General features: G+C 32.6%; 3 protein-coding genes across 10 annotated transcripts; 2 read left to right on the top strand and 1 right to left on the bottom strand.

The window, feature by feature from the left end:
- Window positions 1-201: 201 nt before the first annotated feature.
- Window positions 202-2,922, top strand: l(3)73Ah (polycomb group ring finger 3-like lethal (3) 73Ah). Its single transcript, XM_069121823.1, has 5 exons — window positions 202-421; window positions 771-1,061; window positions 1,155-1,300; window positions 1,376-1,519; window positions 1,590-2,922. The coding sequence occupies exons 2-5, from the start codon at window positions 785-787 to the stop codon at window positions 1,713-1,715; spliced, it is 693 nt and encodes a 230-aa protein (XP_068977924.1). The 5' UTR covers window positions 202-421; window positions 771-784; the 3' UTR covers window positions 1,716-2,922.
- Window positions 2,923-4,223: 1,301 nt separating this feature from the next.
- Window positions 4,224-13,048, top strand: LOC138184542 (R3H and coiled-coil domain-containing protein 1). 8 transcript variants are annotated; one of them, XM_069122608.1, is made up of 9 exons: window positions 4,233-4,449; window positions 7,235-7,373; window positions 8,469-8,615; window positions 9,975-10,108; window positions 10,190-10,310; window positions 10,399-11,332; window positions 11,416-11,656; window positions 11,728-11,964; window positions 12,057-13,048. In XM_069122608.1, the coding sequence occupies exons 4-9, from the start codon at window positions 10,045-10,047 to the stop codon at window positions 12,119-12,121; spliced, it is 1,662 nt and encodes a 553-aa protein (XP_068978709.1). In that variant the 5' UTR covers window positions 4,233-4,449; window positions 7,235-7,373; window positions 8,469-8,615; window positions 9,975-10,044; the 3' UTR covers window positions 12,122-13,048. The 8 variants fall into 8 exon arrangements, with proteins under 8 accessions (XP_068978707.1, XP_068978706.1, XP_068978709.1 ...); XM_069122605.1 differs by lacking the exon at window positions 7,235-7,373 and having other exon boundaries at window positions 4,225-4,449; XM_069122609.1 differs by lacking the exon at window positions 7,235-7,373 and having other exon boundaries at window positions 4,390-4,500.
- A 106-nt stretch (window positions 13,049-13,154) lies between these two features.
- Window positions 13,155-16,413, bottom strand: Srp72 (signal recognition particle 72). Its single transcript, XM_069122604.1, has 9 exons — window positions 16,263-16,413; window positions 15,907-16,123; window positions 15,677-15,794; window positions 15,325-15,580; window positions 14,771-15,250; window positions 14,330-14,692; window positions 13,955-14,259; window positions 13,666-13,878; window positions 13,155-13,579 (listed from the first exon to the last, which is right to left on the bottom strand). The coding sequence occupies exons 2-9, from the start codon at window positions 16,004-16,006 to the stop codon at window positions 13,444-13,446; spliced, it is 1,971 nt and encodes a 656-aa protein (XP_068978705.1). The 5' UTR covers window positions 16,007-16,123; window positions 16,263-16,413; the 3' UTR covers window positions 13,155-13,443.
- Window positions 16,414-17,396: the final 983 nt, after the last annotated feature.

Raw genomic sequence — 17,396 nt, 5'->3', positions numbered from 1 at the left:
ACATCCTTTCAAGTATTTCTAATTAACATAGGTTGAAATCAAACGAGTCACGCGCGCGTAAAAAATAGATGTGCATACATCGACACGGTTAAACGAATAAACAAATTAGTTTATGATTGATCGAGGACATATTGAGGGCATTGGAGAACTCCCCACCACTAAACGAAACCGCGTGTCCAGAGATAAGCTAACCATAAGACAAACGATGGCGCTGAGATCAGTTCGTTTTGTTGTCATGAGTCACATTTACACTAAGTTGTTTTTACCAGGTTTTTAGTCGAACATTTAATTTTGTATCCCTCCATTTCGCTTCGATTCAACGACAAAAAAATGCCAAGAATAATACGGACCATTCGAATGAAACTCCCTAACGAATAACACGAGTGATAGTTGCCATTGTGTGCTAACACTCGACATTCAGGTTAGAATCCGATAACCCACTTTTTACCGAGCTCAGTACTTATTTTCTCCTTTAAATCGTTGTGTAATGACCTTTATTTTATTTCCTTACAAATTTTAAACGATTTAAACCATGTGTCAGTAGAACGAATTCTATGAGTTTTACGTGTTGCCAAATTTTGGCCATTTCTATAATAATGTCATTCGCGTACCATTATGTCAACAGTTACTTTGGAGCTTTTCTTTTTTTCTTTTTTTTGGGGGAAATAATAGTATCGTGAATTACTGTGTAAGATTTTAGTCTTATAAAGTAACAAGTTTAGAACGATTTGATAGCATTGAAATCTGATCGCATTTGTATGATGTCTTAGGTAATATTTATTAAATGGTGATTACCAGTGCCATGGAGAGGAGAATCAAGTTGAAAACACTGAACAGCCACATAACGTGCAAGATATGCAAGGGATACTTGATAGATGCTACTACTGTTACCGAGTGTTTACACACATTTTGCAAAAGCTGTCTAGTGAAACATTTAGAAGAGAAGCATACCTGTCCAACATGCCAAATTGTCATACATCAGTCGCATCCCCTCCAATATATTAGCTTTGACAGAACTATGCAGGATATTGTCTACAAATTAGTTCCTGATCTTCAAGAGAGTTAGCATTGTCTTGCCATTAATAAAACTGATAAGATAACTTAAAAATTCTCTATAACTGACAACATGATTAATCTGGTATATTTATCTCTAGATGAAATTAAAAGGGAAAGAGAATTTTATAGAGCAAGAGGTTTACCTTGCCCTAAAGATATCCTACCAAATGCTGGAGATGTTGAGGAAGAAAAGGCAACAGCTGATGCACATGCAGAATCAGACTATCATCGTACTGATGAACAGGTAAAGAGAGATAAAAATTGTTTACTCTATATTTGAATAAGTTTTGATAATTATAAACAGCAAATGTTTTCACAGGTTAACGTATGTTTGGAATGCATAAATACAAGCTTGAAAACTTTAAAACGAAGATTTATTAGATGCTCTGCCCAAGCAACCATTACACATTTGAAAAAGTTTATTGCCAAGAAAGTGTTAAATGGAATGGAAAAATATCGGGATGTGAGTAAAAATTATGAAAAATTCATATCATAATTTATATTGCATTACTAATTAATGATGCTCTTTGCAGATTGATATATTGTGCAATGATGAATTATTAGGCAAGGACCATACGTTGAAATTTGTTTATGTAACAAGATGGAGGTTCCGGGACCCACCTTTAAGGTTACAATATAGACCACGAATAGACATATAAGACTAATATCTCTATGTTCGATATGCGATGAAAATCACAAAAAATCTTGTACCTATTTTATACGTTTGCTAGTTCTATTCGTGTATTGCCCGTCATAGTACTTATTTCTGTGTTTTTGGCACAGTAAAGAAATTTAATTTCGAGAATAATTTCCTGCGACGAAACAGAGTTGCTTTACACCCGCAATTTTCTATCCCAGCAATAGAAGGAATTGCTTTAACCAGATTACCAATAATCATTAACACGGCATATTGTTACGATAACAATTCTATACATTCGATTATTATTTTATTCCTTTCTAGTTAAAGTTTGGAATCATTTGCATATTATCTTCGATTGAGTTACATTAACTCGCCTTTCTGATGTTCGTTACGAATTATTGATCTATATTTGTGTAACGCATAAATATAAGTAGATGAAGAAATCATAGCGACACTGTGACAACGAGAAGGTAACTTTTTCGTTCGCTGACAGTATCGCTAAATGCGATTCTAAATATTTAGTTTTATATTACCGTGACGCACCTTGCGTGTTCTCGTATCGATCCTTTATAAGTAATGTTTTTAGTTCGGAGATACAGAAATAGCAATCGGTATGTGTCACGGATAGAAATTTGTTGCTTTCCCGCACATGGCAACGGAACAAAAGATCATCTTTCTTCTTGTAATCTTAAGACGTAGATTTCTTTTTATACATACCCTAATTGTATATAGAATATTTTTGACAGAATCCCAAATATTTGACAGAATATTGCGCGTAGACACAGCTTTGTATTAGAGAGAGGCGAAAAAATGGAAAAAATAACCTGGGTCTAAATACTGGAAGATTTGGACCCTTTTAACTTTGTATGTTTATGCGCTGTACACATTCTAATTCAGGCCCCAAGTTTCACTCAATACCAGGATACAAAAGAATTTTATCAAACATATTTTCTCGAGGGATTTGATAAGGACAACGATGCGTTGAGCGAAACAGGCAGGGCCACATATCGCTTAGTAGTTAAATGAACTTGTTTTGGCGAACAGTGTAAAGTGAAGGAAACAAACTCGTGTGATTGTATATAAATATTCTAGAGGGAAAAAATAAATAAAGTGCAGTTTACTTTACTAAGTAACGGCATTTTATGAATGCTAAGGCTTGTATGTTGTACACTATGTGTGTATCTCCATAAATTATTAAATAAATATTATGTTTTGTACAGTATCAACTGAATCAATTAACGAGAATTCAATTATCATCAAAAAAGTAAGAAACTTATAGACTGCGAATGTTTATGCAAATTTATATCTTTGTATGCAGTGGCTACAGAAAATATTTGCATATATTCTTATTTTCCAATGAAACATCTTTTTATCAGGTTCTATATTTAATTGTTATTATACTAACTTTTGTAGTCATATGAAAGTATTACTAAATGATATGAACTTCACTGTGCTTGCATTTAATTAATTAATATATAAATACTATAACAAATATGATGTGCAAATTCAGGGTGATTTATAGATGTATGTTAGTATTTCAGAAAATGAATCTACATAATAAAATAAATAATGAAAATTATATGAACATTTGCTCTACGTATCTTGGTTTTTGAGTTCATATAACGTGTTTTACTTATTTTAATGTGTAGATTCGTCCCTTAAAGTATTGACACTTATCAGTCACTTTTTATAGTTACTGTTTGAATATTTTATATATTTTTGAACATTACGTGCATTTTGTACATTATTACATCTATAAATTTGTATAATATATGCATAAACATCCGTAGTATAGTTGCAAAATTCTTTCAAATATCTTAGTCTGTAGAAATGATGTAACGAATTTTTTGAATTGTATTACAGACAAAATGGCGGTAAATTATTATCTAACATTGCGTGGCCATCAAACAGATGTTAAGAAGGTTTATCCACAGAATACTAATTCCACCCGAATAATGCAAAGCTACCTTGCCCCACTATTTAGAAAGTCTCTATACACCTTTCAAATATTTTCAAAAGAATGAGAGAACTTGAATCATACAGTTATGCAATAATGATGTTCACGTAGAAAACCATGCAATTCTTAGTTTCTCGATCGATGACACATTTCATATTTTTCAGTCAAAAAATTCGTTACAAATGCTTGCAATTCCATTTTACGAAACAATATTACGAAATCAATAGATTAGAGTACACAAACTTACATTAATTTTTCAGACGAAATGCATAGAAAGAAACACCACATTTAGGCAGGTAAAATTTTGCACCAAACTAAGCTAATTTCATCATCAAAACACATTTCATGTTACCAAATCTAAGAAGATTCCTTACAAATGCTTACAATTCCATTTTACAAAACGATATTACGAAATTAATGAATTAGAATGTAAAACTTATATTAATTTCGACACGATACTTCCGCGCGTAAAATTTCGCATCAAAATGGCTTCGCGATTTAAAAAGGTACGCCTGCGCAGTAGCTATACAGGCAGAAGCAAATGAACGCATGCGCGATGCATTCTAAGGTAGTTTATGGTCAATGTGCGTCGAGTAGAGACCGTGGCTGCAGTGCAGCAACACGGTAAACGTGGTTTCGTTGAACTCTTTATGAATTTAATTCTGAGTGTCAGTAATTTTCTCGTATGTCCGATCTGCGCGCAGTTTCGCAGATAAATGAGCTTGCAAGATAGCCTCTTCTCCGAGGACGTGGAGCACGACGTGACTCTATTTTCAAGGGACAAGAAACGGAAAAGGTAGGAGAACCAAACGATCACATTTCCTGATGCAACGACGCGCCTTTAAAGGTTAGATCACTACGGTCTTTTTACAACGTGTCTTCAAACATTTTTCACTTTCAATTTCTACGAACGTCTATGATACTACAACGTAAAGTTTTCTCGGAGAAATCATCGGTATTAAATCTCTTAAAGATATATCTCAACAATGTAAAAGTAGTTGACGTTTGTCAATCACGCAAGAAAATGAGATAATATACGCTGTCATAAATAGAATCGATTTGATAGCCCGCAATTTTTATTGGCGATTTAGTTTAGAATGTTAGCAGAGACGCGTTATGTTAAATTTATTTGTATCCTTGACATACAATTTGAAATTCGAAGGCAATTAGAATTAACTTTATAACCTAAATGATTTAGGATACCATAGAACTGTTGAAAAGTGTTCAATGTGTTTGTTATTGATGTGTTTTATGGCCTCCGTGCAGTATTTATAAATATCTTGCACTAAAGGTAAATGGTTGATATCGTCGACTTCCAGACAACGTATATTGGTCTGTATTACTGCAAGTGATTAAAATATTCGGAAATTAAAGTATACATATACATAGGCTACTTTGACGCTTTATATTTTTAATCATTGAGGATCTTAAATGAGAAATCATGTTAATGTTGAAAAATTAAACATGACTTTTAAGTGGGAAAAAATATAAATTTCATGCTAAATACAAATTTGAACGCTGATTAATTCATTTGCGCTTTTAAGACAATCGTAAATATGCATTTTAACTATAAACCAATACTTCTTGTTTGCATTGAAGATCTTTAAATCTAGCATTTACATCATTTACACTCCTGAACAAGAAGATAGCACAATGTGTAAATTCGTAAAACTTTATTCGATAATGAAGAAAAAAAGGAAAAATAATAAACTTCTTTTGAATGTAAACTTACAATATAAAATGTTCTCGGAGTATAAATATGTTTTTCTTACCCGTAAAATTAAAAAACTACAAGAATTCAATGAGTCAATATACCTTTAACTATTCATGCAACTTTATACAAAGACAATTTTCGTTTTTCTATGATAACCAATACCCGCCCATACCATGATGCTTCCTTAGCATCTTAGTTGTCGACTGCTTGAAACTTTTTCTTCTGTCCATACATCGTGGTAATAATATCTCCATCTATCAGAGCCATGTGAAATTATTATGCTATCTTTTTGTTCATCCGAAGAAGTACAATGTTTACATCTAAGGATTACTAACATCGACTCAAAAAGCTTGTTTTACATACATATCTCATGCATATTATCAAAGTTACAAAATGTGTTATCTTTTTGTCTGCGAGTGTAACATTTCAATTTTTCAATTATTAATAACATAAAATCGAAATTCTTTCGTAAATTAATTTGATATAAATTAAGTAGTGTAAAAAAATGAAACGAGATCACAATCAATTGCCGCGTGATAAAAATATTCATAGATTTTCTTGTTTATAACTAATAGATTGTTCCATTCCATCCTCAGATTGTTCCATTACATTAGACCGTTTTTTCTTTTCTCACATTCCCCGCGCATTTCAAACGTTTACGCGTTTTATTTTTCGCTATACATTTATATTTTTAGCAAACTACATAGTGTTTTGAGAAACATAAAAGAACTGTGACGCATTGGCAGGTTGCCTGAAGAAAATAAGAATGCGTTTCATAGATGTCAATAGTTTTAATTAACATTTCTGATTTTAATTAACATTATATGGTTCCTTGCATTTGATTTAGAATATTGCAGTAAGATGGCAATACATAATAAGTTTTTAAGTTGCGGTTATTGGTTAATTAGCCCTCCATAGATGGCGGAAGTTGCGTACGTCGTTAGATAACAAAAGAAAATTTATACGAAACGTAAATTTTAATGGAACGTATTATCTCCATCAACGACAACGAAAATAATGTACCATGCGGTTACACAAGATTAACTGTCGCTACAAACACATATTATATAAGAATACCGTAATATGTACAGTTCTTTGATTATTCAATATGCAGTTCCAATATTTCATAAATATTTCATGGACCGTTCGTATTTAACCATATTCTATCCTTAAAACTTTTAAAATAAAATTTGTAGATATTTTATCGATAAAAAATGTTTAATGTCATAATTACTTTGCTTAAGAAATAAGATAATAAAAAGGAAAGGAAAGGAAAGGAAAGAAAAGAAAAGAAAAGGAGGCCCCGATCGTCCGCCATATTGAATAATTGTTTACGTTTAGGTAACAAATAGGAAAATTTATTTCTTTTGGTGAAAATTTTGCTATAATTAAAAAAAAAGAACGCAAAATACTCGAAAGATTAACTAACTCTATACAATTTTCAATATCTCTAAAGATAGTAAATATTAGAAGCCCAATAACGACGATGTAAGCGTCAAAAATATCATACGTGTGTTAACCCAAAAACTCCTCACCTCTTTCACTTACGTCATTTGCCACCTAAACTCGTTAATTATTGAAATCACGCATCAGGGGGACAGATGGTCGATTTTGAATGGCACGAATAATTGTTAATCTATGGAGTGCAACCGGTCTCTCGTCGTATGTCGCTCACGTATACGCATGATTACGTGAACCACGCAACACTTACGAGTCGCACGGGACTCTGTTTCTTCTTTGTAGTTCAAGGCTCGTCGATTTAGTCGTCTCTGAAACGTAATTAACATAGATCTTACTCTTGGAACGACGATTCATCAACCGGATCAGACGATAGCGTGGAACGGTTGTTTTGTTCGGTCTGTTGCAGTCGATTTCTTTTTCTTCTCGGCTTTCATATCTGGCTATAAGAGAAAGAGAAGCGCAGAGAACCCCGATTTATCACGCTACATGGTTCGTTCCACCTGAACGGTTGGCATGTAATTTAACTATCGTGAAACGACGTTAAGGTGGGAATTTTATCTTGTTTTCCAGCATCCATATTGGTCTAGATAGTTTTATTTATCTACCGAGACTGAAATTGCCCACCACTAGATCTTGAGAGTTCGTTTCCTATTTCCTACTTTTTGTGTATTGCTTGCGCCTGTTCTAATGCTCTCAATGCTTTCTAAAAACATCCGGTTACGACGTTACACATAATAAATTCCGCCTTTATCCGACCGTTTTATTCCGGTTGAACGTAATAGCCGGTTTCCATGAAATCTGATTATGTATGTGAAATGTAACACGGTTGTAACGGCGGTGATGTCGGCGCATAATGGAGAATTTGTATCGGAAAGTTGGCCAAAAGTCGATTTCAGAAATTTTGTTTCGCTTGCAAAATTTTCATTCCCAAAAAGAATCGGATACATCACGAATAACTTATTAACGACCTTTTTCTTTGTACGTACGGCATTGAAGTACTTCGAAAGTTTACAGTTGAGTCATTCGATTGCTCTACGAAATAGCATAAAGATAAATTTGGAGAGCCTTAAGCAAATAGTATTAAATCAGGAGAATTATTCAGAGGAAGCATTTAGGCATGAAATATCTTATATAAAATCAGAGTTTAAATATAGATAGTTATGTAAGTTGCAAGGAGAAAATTTTCGAAATAAATAATGAAAGAATAATCAAGAAATTGTTTTCTACATGTCCCATAATTTTAATATCACAACAAGTAATCAGTGTTTAATTAAAAATCAAACAATATTGATGAAGTTAATCGATGTAGCTTGTATATGATCCGAGCAAAAATATTTTTAAAATAATATTTTCTTACTAAAAAGTTGTCCTACATCTTTGCCCAACTTTTTCATGCAAATACCCGTATTATGTGTCTGTGGAATGGCCGAAATGATACGTGATTATTCGGACCAAGGATGGCTCTAATTTTAAGAAAATCAAAGAAGGAGAAAGTGAAATGTTATGTAAAAGTTAGCCTGCCTGTGTTCATCTGACAGGATACGGGCAAAGTGGCCCGGGGCAAGGCGGTTACGTTCACCCGTCCTCAGTCCAGTCTCACTTTCAGCCGTGATCGTAACGCGTTCTTTTCACTTTTGCAGGGTACTCGTCTTTCCACCTGTAAACAACTATCGAAGATATATTATACACCAGCTGGTGCAGGACCGTTTTGCCGATCTGCATACATTCTCGATCGGCCAGGGTTCTGCCAGACGGACAGTCGTGTGTTACAAAAGTGACGTGATAAGGTATCGAAGTGCCTATTGTTATGATACATGTATTATATGTATAGATAGTGACATTGCTTCGTTAAGTGGCCGTTGCTATCCCCACCACTTCGATCTTGCTCCGTGAAGTGAGCCTTTGATGTTGCGTACAGTCCATCACAAAGGTCTTCATCACCATCAAGTTCGAAGTATTCTAATCAAGATGTTAGATCCTACAATATTTTTGGTATCCAATTTTGTATTAATTGCAGTTAAATGTATATTTAAATAAATATCACAGTTCCTTACGTCTTTATTTAAAAAAGAAAAGAACTGAAAAAATACAAAATATATAAATGTATATACGTATGTCTATACGTTATAGCTCTCTATAGGTATCAATTGCAGTTTACTATCTTTTTAACAGTAATGGAATTGAAGGTTTTGTAATTACTGGTATAACCGTTTTAAGATCTTCGTAATCTAAATATTTATGATTTCTTAAATTCTTCAAGAAATACATTAGTATACTGAGCATAATGAGAACTATTTTGTATTGATATGTAAGTATAGATGATTCTGTAGCAAAGTTTATTTTTTATTTCCTTTGTGATTACAATTGTGTCTATAGACTTTTACAACTGACTGTATATGATATAAACAAGCACATACATGCCTCTCTCGATAACTGACTAGATACAATCCCGTGGTCATTTAGCAAAGTGCTATTACATTCAATCGTTTCAGTGATATATCACCTGAACAAATCACAAAGTGTAGGATTTCATTATTTCCTGTTGTGAATCATTTAATGATGCCCCTCCATCGATAACCTATCAATAAAGAAGACATTCTGATAACAATTATAGTTCAGCGATTTCTGTAATAATTGTGGATAGATATATAGTGTTTGTGTTAAATTGGAGAAAAAATTGTTACTATATTTTAATAGTATATTTTATGAAGTGGATTTTATGCAAAATATGGATTAGTTCTTAATAGATTTATTGTAAAGTTAGTAAAAGTATTAAATTATAAACTCTCAATGTTTTTGTATCACGGAATACACCTATTTCTTCGCATAAGATGCAATATCATTTTAACGCGATTAATTTAAAAACGATCATATTAATGCTCGATTCCTTCGAAAGTAGAACTCGTTCTAGATTGAATCAGATTTACGCGAAATTCACAGACGATTCTAATACTGTTACGAAATGAATTTACAAGAATGAAATTCTTACGACGTAGCAGCAGTAAACGAAAGTGAAACTGACCGGCTCAAGGTCGCGTGACGTAGTATTCAGACGCGTCAGAGAACTATTTAACCGACTTAAAAAAGAAGTATTAAATTAATTATAAAATAACAAGGTTATAATATTTTATTTTTCAATATTTAAGGGACCCAAAATTGAATGGTGAACAGTGTACAACAAGTTGTGTAACGAAAGGTACTGGTACCTTGTTCGAGATGGGCGTTGAAGGTCAACGATCGCCCTCCGCATCTCCAGAACGCGTACGAATTCAAAGACAAGGTAATTAAAAACTTACATTGAAAACTTCATATCTGAAAAAGATAGTGTAAAGTTAATTAAATTTGTCATTCGGACTTTTAGTAAAATCAACGCCAACAGTTGAAATCTATAGGCCGCCAGCTGCTAGGAGGGCCAGAAATGAACTTCAAACAAATATGGACCAAGTTCAAATACAAGCAACTGTAGATTCATCTATTGCAAAGTAAGAAATTGTAAAAATATTTTCGTCTATTTACTTTCTTATAATTCAAAGAATAAATTGTAAATATCTTTAATTGAATTTTATTAAGATCTTCTCGCCAGAGAAGGCCAGATCGCGCAGTTTATGTACCAAGGCATCGTAGAAGTTTGGAAACGGAAGGGAGTCCTCAGCCAGTAGAATCTATTCGTGTGAGTCGTTCAGTTAAGGACAATCCGTCCTCTGCTTCTCATGGTCAATCAAAATCAAGTTTAGATATCAAAGAAACAGATTCTAGTTTACAACAAAGTATAGAATGTGAACAAAAGGAATTAAATACGTGTTTTGATGATAATCAAAGTAATGATGAATCTGAAATTAATATCTGTCTGCAAGAAGATCCAAAGGACCCGACTTCTTCTGTTATTCCAGAAGGACTTACGATGGAAACTAGTGATAAAATAACAACTAAGCAGTTAGATAATCTAAATGAAGATGTGCCAAATGATACAGACAGTACTACTGCTCCTGAAACTAAATGTGAGACAAATGATACATTTCAGTCAGGAATTATTGAAGAACAAGAAATCTCTAGTAATTCTAGTGAAGATAACAATAACTTAGACTCAGTTGAGACATGTATATATAGTGAAGTTAATGTTAATGAAGAAATAGACAGATCTGATAAATGTAATAACGATAATGTTGTAACTAATTCAAATGCAAATAACAAACAACATTCGGAAATTTCAAATAAGGACGAGATAACAAACCAAAAGAACACGCAAATGATGCGTTGCAATATGGTATCAAACGTGCTGATTATCTCAGACAGTGTACAGAAAGAACCACAACAACCTAATAAGGAAGTTATTCCTATTCCTACAGCACCACCAGAGAAGAAAGTAAAAAAGGTTGTGCGACAGAAAAGTAAACCTGCACCTCCACCTACTCCACCAATTAAAAAGATTAATAGGGATGAGTGTGACTGGGACAGTTTATTCGACGATAATGGTGATTGTCTAGATCCAACTCTTATCGAGGAGGCAAGTATTTATGAATTTACCATTCACCAACATAAAACGACAAAACTATGTACTTTTTTAATGTTAATTACTTTTAATTTTAGTTAACAGCGGCTGTTGGTAATGTTGTGATAGAACAACCGAAAAGCGATTACAAACCGTACACTAAACACATCGAGGTATCTAGCGACGAATTTGCTCATGTTGTTGAAATTTACAATTTCCCATCAGAATTTAAAACCAGCGATTTAGCAGCTGTTTTTAGTCCTTTTAAGAATGGTGGGTTTGAACTAAAGTGGGTAGATGACACACACTGTCTTGGAGTCTTCAGTAGTCCTCTTGTTGGTAATTAGAAACGAGTCAAAATTACACTGACATTATCAGTAACAAGTGCTCACCCGTTAAATCGGTTTTAGCTGCTGAAGTATTGGCTTCGGACCATCCATTTGTTAAAACACGACCCTTGAGCGAGGCCACAGCCTTGAGTAAAACAAAAGCAAAAAGGAGCGCGGAATTTTTACAGCCGTACAGAAGTCGTCCAGAAACTTGCGCGGCATTAGCTAGACGACTGGTTACGGGTGCTTTAGGTGTAAAATTAGCTACTGCTAGGCAAGAACGCGAACATGAGAAAAATGTATTACGTGAGGCTAAAGGTAAGTATTATTTACACAGAACACTTCTCACAGTTTGAAGCTTAAAAAAGCTTTAAAAAAGCAGAAATAAGTTGTTCTTTCTTTATTTCTAGAAAAACGTAGATTAGCCAACAAACAGCGGGAAGATGCCTGGGAAGGCATTATACCTGAAAAGTAGCATTATTTGTTGGAAATATAATGTCCATACATTGAGAATTATTTACATCATTATGTAAGTGTTTTATGGCATTTACATGAATTTGTGCCTTACTCATCTATTCTCATTTTTGACAAACTCATTTTTGTCGAACTGATTTGGCGATTGGTTTTGGGAACACGGGAAATTGCTTGCCAATAGATGAGTGTGGCATGACAAAAGTATCAAGTAACGGATATACTTGTTTAGGACTGGTAAAATGAACTTTCCAGTGCTTGTTTATTTTCTACGTATTATGCATATCATAATATTCAGACCAGTTGAATGAGCGTGCCTGTTGTACTATTTTCTAATGGAAGGGTATTAAAGCATTTTAACTAAACGTCTAGATGAGGGCGATTTACAGCCTTGACATATTAGGAAACTATATAAAAAAGAACACAGATGTAGAAGCGTTTTATGATATACATATACGGTTATTCTTACCTCGACAGTTGCCTCTCTGTTATAAATTTATATATACACGATAAACAATGCTGTGTTGTGCAATTGTAATACAAGACAATAAGTTAGAATGATATAAACCGAGGATATCCTTTTACACAAGCACGCGTGCGTGCACATACATCGATATGCTACAATGACATGTAATCACAGCGTGTCTTCACAGAGTTATGATTTTAGGGTAATGAATTTTACTGAAATATGAAGTGGCATTTTATTATTATACGCAATGTAAGATTATTGTAGTTACGAATTATGCCACTTATTATATTACATATACATATATAAATCTGTTACATGAATGTTAAAGATTTGACGCACAATCACAATATATCGACATGAATTACAGATTTACTAAGAGAAAAAAATGAATTTGACACAGATTGTATTTTTATATACAATTGTTACCAACAGAGAAATAAAGATATGTATTGCCAAATCCTAGTCAATGTATGCAAGGAATATGTTACCTATATTGTATATTATATTGCAGAATTTTGTCAAAAATTGACAAGAGGATTAAAAGAAAAAGGGAATAAAAATATTTTATATATCATTCTTTTGTATATATTTTCAATCCTGATAGAACCTAGTTACATTTTAATCTAATGACAAATTCAGAAGTTAAAAATTTACAATGATGAAACGATACTGGTATAAAGTAGTACGTTCGTTTAAAAATGGCAGTATTTTTTACTGTACATATGTACAGCGATAAAAAATATATGTATAATTGAAAAAGTTATACGACTTGTCAATGAGATGTATCGTTCAATCATCCATCTTTCTAGCAATATTGGAATATTATACATGTTTTGGACAAATACGAATTACTTGTTTTACCATTTTCCTCCTTTCTTTTTCTTTTTTTGTTGAACCTTACGTTGCTGTTGTCGTGGACCGGAACTTTCTACCGCTGGACTATGTCGAGGGTTGGGAGAAGGTTTCGCATTTGTAGGCATCTTAGTAATATCACTGTAACGATAAGTGATAATAAAAGTTATTAATTGTATATATTTTTTAAAATTAAATAATGAATATGTTTGTGAATCAATACATACTACATATCACTAGCTACAGCTGCAGCACCTTGTGTGCCCTTCATCGCAGCATCTCGATTTCTCCTATCTCGTTTCTTCCTAAATCCACTACGTTCGTGTCTGGGTAACCATCGTTCAGGATCAGGTGGAACATTTGGATCATAGTTCTTAGGTAACTTTCCTTTGCGTTTACGTTTTTTCTTTTTCTTTTGTGTTATATCGACAACGGGTTTGCTACACAATAGAGTTATAATTATTAATTTTATTGAGAATTTTATTATCGAGATTATATTAAGAGAATAATACTTACCCAGGAGATGGTTCTATCTTCTTCTTGATCATTTTGGTACCAATTACCCAGTTACTGTTCTCCAAAGCATCAACGTCGATCGTTTCAGAAAGGTCATGTAACGGTGGCAAACGTTTTGATAGCAATTGTGCCTTTTCTGGACGAAATTGCACATAAGCCACCACTAATTGCGCTAATGTCTTAGTATCGCAAGGCGCAGCATCTACCATTTCTTGTAAAATATCAGCTGCCATTTTAATTTCTCCTCCGCGTAGATAAAAATCAGCGGCTTGTCGCCATAATTCTCCTAAATTAGCAGTAGCTTCCTAAAATTGAATATTAAAGGTTATACTAAATTGGGTTGAAAAAGAAAGAAATTAGATTAAATGCACCTACCTTATTTTTCTTGTAATAGTTAACTGCATTTTTTAGAGCATTTGACGCTTTTTCACGATTATTATTAGCCATATGAAGAGTTACAAGTGCGCTGACTATGCCAGGTAATGATCTGTCTCTTTCACTCAGATTTTCAAGAATATCAATTGCCTCTTGTCTTTCATCCTGACTCAATAAGAGTTGCACACAAACCAGTTTCATTTGCAATTCTTTATCTCCAACTGCATACTGTATTAATAACTTTGCTGCTTCCTTTGCTTTACCCTCTTTACCAAGTTGTACTGCTTTAACAAACATTGCATCCACAGCCAGTGCAGGATGATCCTTAGCTAGTTTATTGCAAAGCTGCTGACACTGGTCTGCCTGCAAGGACATAAGTTATACAATAATGATATGTGAACAATGATCAATAAAACAGTGTATTACTAATTGAGTTTATACCTGATCAGTGTATAAAGCTAACAAGCACTGATTGTATGCAATGTTCCGTCTCTGTCTAGAAGTTAATTTATGTTCTAAGCTATCATGAGTAGCGCTTTTCATTCTTTTTTTACTATCAAATACGTTTTGATCTTTATTAAGGCACACAAGGTTATTGCTTGCAACTGCTACTAGAGCTATGTCATCTGGTTTTGCTTTCAAAGCAGAAATGTACAATGCTTGAGCTTCTTTCTCGCGACCCTGAAGCTGAAGACAATATCCAAGTTGAACTCTAATAATTCCTAATTCATCTTCTATTTCTTCTTCAGCAACTCCATCTTCCTCTAAATTTTCTTTACACTTTTTCTCAGCTGCTCTAAGCTTTTTCTCTGCCTCAATCAAGATGGCTTTATCACCTTTGCTACCTTGTGCAATTAAACCACAAGCTGTATTGTATATTAATTCATATGTATCTTCGCGTAATGCAGGAACTTCTAAGTTCTGTTAAAAAAATATAAATTACAATACACATAAATTAACATATACTTAAATAACATTAATTGTTAAGGACTTACAGAATCCTCAATTGCTAAATTTACAACCACTGCTGCAAGATTAGCTTCCCTTTCATCTTCATATTCATCGTGAGAATTTTTTATAATGTCTCTGTACACAGAGAAACATTCTTCATATTTTTCTAGCCTATATAGTATCTGAGCCTTCAGTTCCTTGAGTTTCAATGAAGGATTTGAAACATTTTCTACTACCTTCAAAGCATCCTGCACTTGATTCAATCTATATAAACAATATGCTTTCTCGAAATCTAAATTGCTAAAAAATATTTATTTGTTATTAGAATTGTACGAAGTGGATATTAATTAAAATAGAAAAGTTTTAACACTAATATATAATAAATGGATGACATACCCTGATAGTTTTGGATTCTTAGTAATAAACTGGAGTGCATCATTGAATTTAGATAATTGAATATAGCAAATAACTTTACAATGGAAAGCTGCTTCTTCATCCTGGGAAATACCTAAAACTGAAAAATTTTCTATTTTTGAGAATATGTTGTTCTTCGTAAATGGGACACAGGTTATGTTGATAGTAAACTCGTAGAATTGAAAACAATTTGTAAGATCACGAAAACTCACTCTTATTAGCAATTTTTATTGCCCGCTCGTATTCACCATTTTGTCCTAATTTATTTAATTCTCCGTATAATACAGGAAAATTGTTTTCCTTTGTAGCCATGTTGCTCACTTTGCGGTCATGTCCAACGTGGAACTAATTTATGACTACCGAATACAGCATAATGTTCCAAAAACAATTTTAATAAAAGTTATTGCTTATAAAGTATAGTTTATGTACCTATTTGAAAGAATTAGACATTGTTTAAAATATTTGATAGTAATTAAACAATGTATAGCAAACAAATTTAATTAAATTAAATTTATTTATTAATACTACTCAAATTTTTTTTTAAAGCATTCAAAGATTAAGTAATTACAATATTTAATTTCAATTGAAGTAATATAATAATACTTGTGTATAATCTAACTGAAGATAGTACCACTTTGATATTAGTCTTAAAATTATATTAGAAACGTAATCAAAAAGTTTTATTTGTCAAAAGTGAGAAATGTAAGAACAAAGGAATAAAAAAGAATGAGTTAAATTTCCATGTTACTCAAATGCTTATTCATTTCATTAAAATTATATATATACACATATGTTAGAATTATGTACAATTTACAATTTTCAGTTCAGCATATACATAGCATAGAACTAACACCATAAACGTAATATAAAATAGATTTTATGTCTTATAGAAATTTGTGTTGTTACCATATTATATGTTCTGCAATACCAGAGCTGGTAATACCTACTTTAAATGGTAATCAGAGTGTTTTTACGCCCTCTGCGAATTATTGCGGCGAACAAAGGAATTATACACTTATTTATACTTCAATAAAATATCGATATTTAAGTTATCGATACAAATTTAAATTTCAATGGCTCATCAAATTTAAAACATTGCATGAGAATTATTCTGCTTTTTATTACAATTGCAATTTAAATTCAAACTACCATTCATTGTAACTATTTTCATAATTAACAAAATGATTTATATTCTAACATAAATTTTAGAATGGAAATAGATAATTACAGTAGATAAATAACACTTGGAGACACGAGAACAAGATGGTGAAACAACTTGTATTTTGACTATGCGAACAAAGATTTAAGTGTCAAATAATGATATGTACATTATTATAATTTATTAATTTAAATCTATAAATATTTTGTGCAAAATAAATTACGAAATGCATCGAGTTGCAAATTAAACCATTTCGTTTCAGCAGTTTGATTTTTAGTTAGAATATGTATAAACTTCTGATCTCCAGGAAACACTGTATCAAGTTACTAGCTTGCTTACATTCGTTGCCACCAGCTAAAATGACAATGAGTAAAGATCATTAAATTACTCTTTTTAAATGGCAAATAATTTACAAGAAATTTTGTTTAATATTTAAAATAAAGTCAGATTTCTTAGTAACAATTTTTTATTCACCGATGTTTTTGCATTTATTGACCATTTCATCAGCCATTAGCGCGTCAGCTCCATAGGTTATTAACTGTC

Source organism: Bombus flavifrons, chromosome 10 (assembly GCF_040668555.2).
Source record: "Bombus flavifrons isolate JBK064 chromosome 10, iyBomFlav1_principal, whole genome shotgun sequence".
Lineage (NCBI taxonomy): Eukaryota > Metazoa > Arthropoda > Insecta > Hymenoptera > Apidae > Bombus > Bombus flavifrons.
Note: the sequence above shows the minus strand (reverse complement) of the source record. Positions and strands in the feature narration are given on the sequence as shown.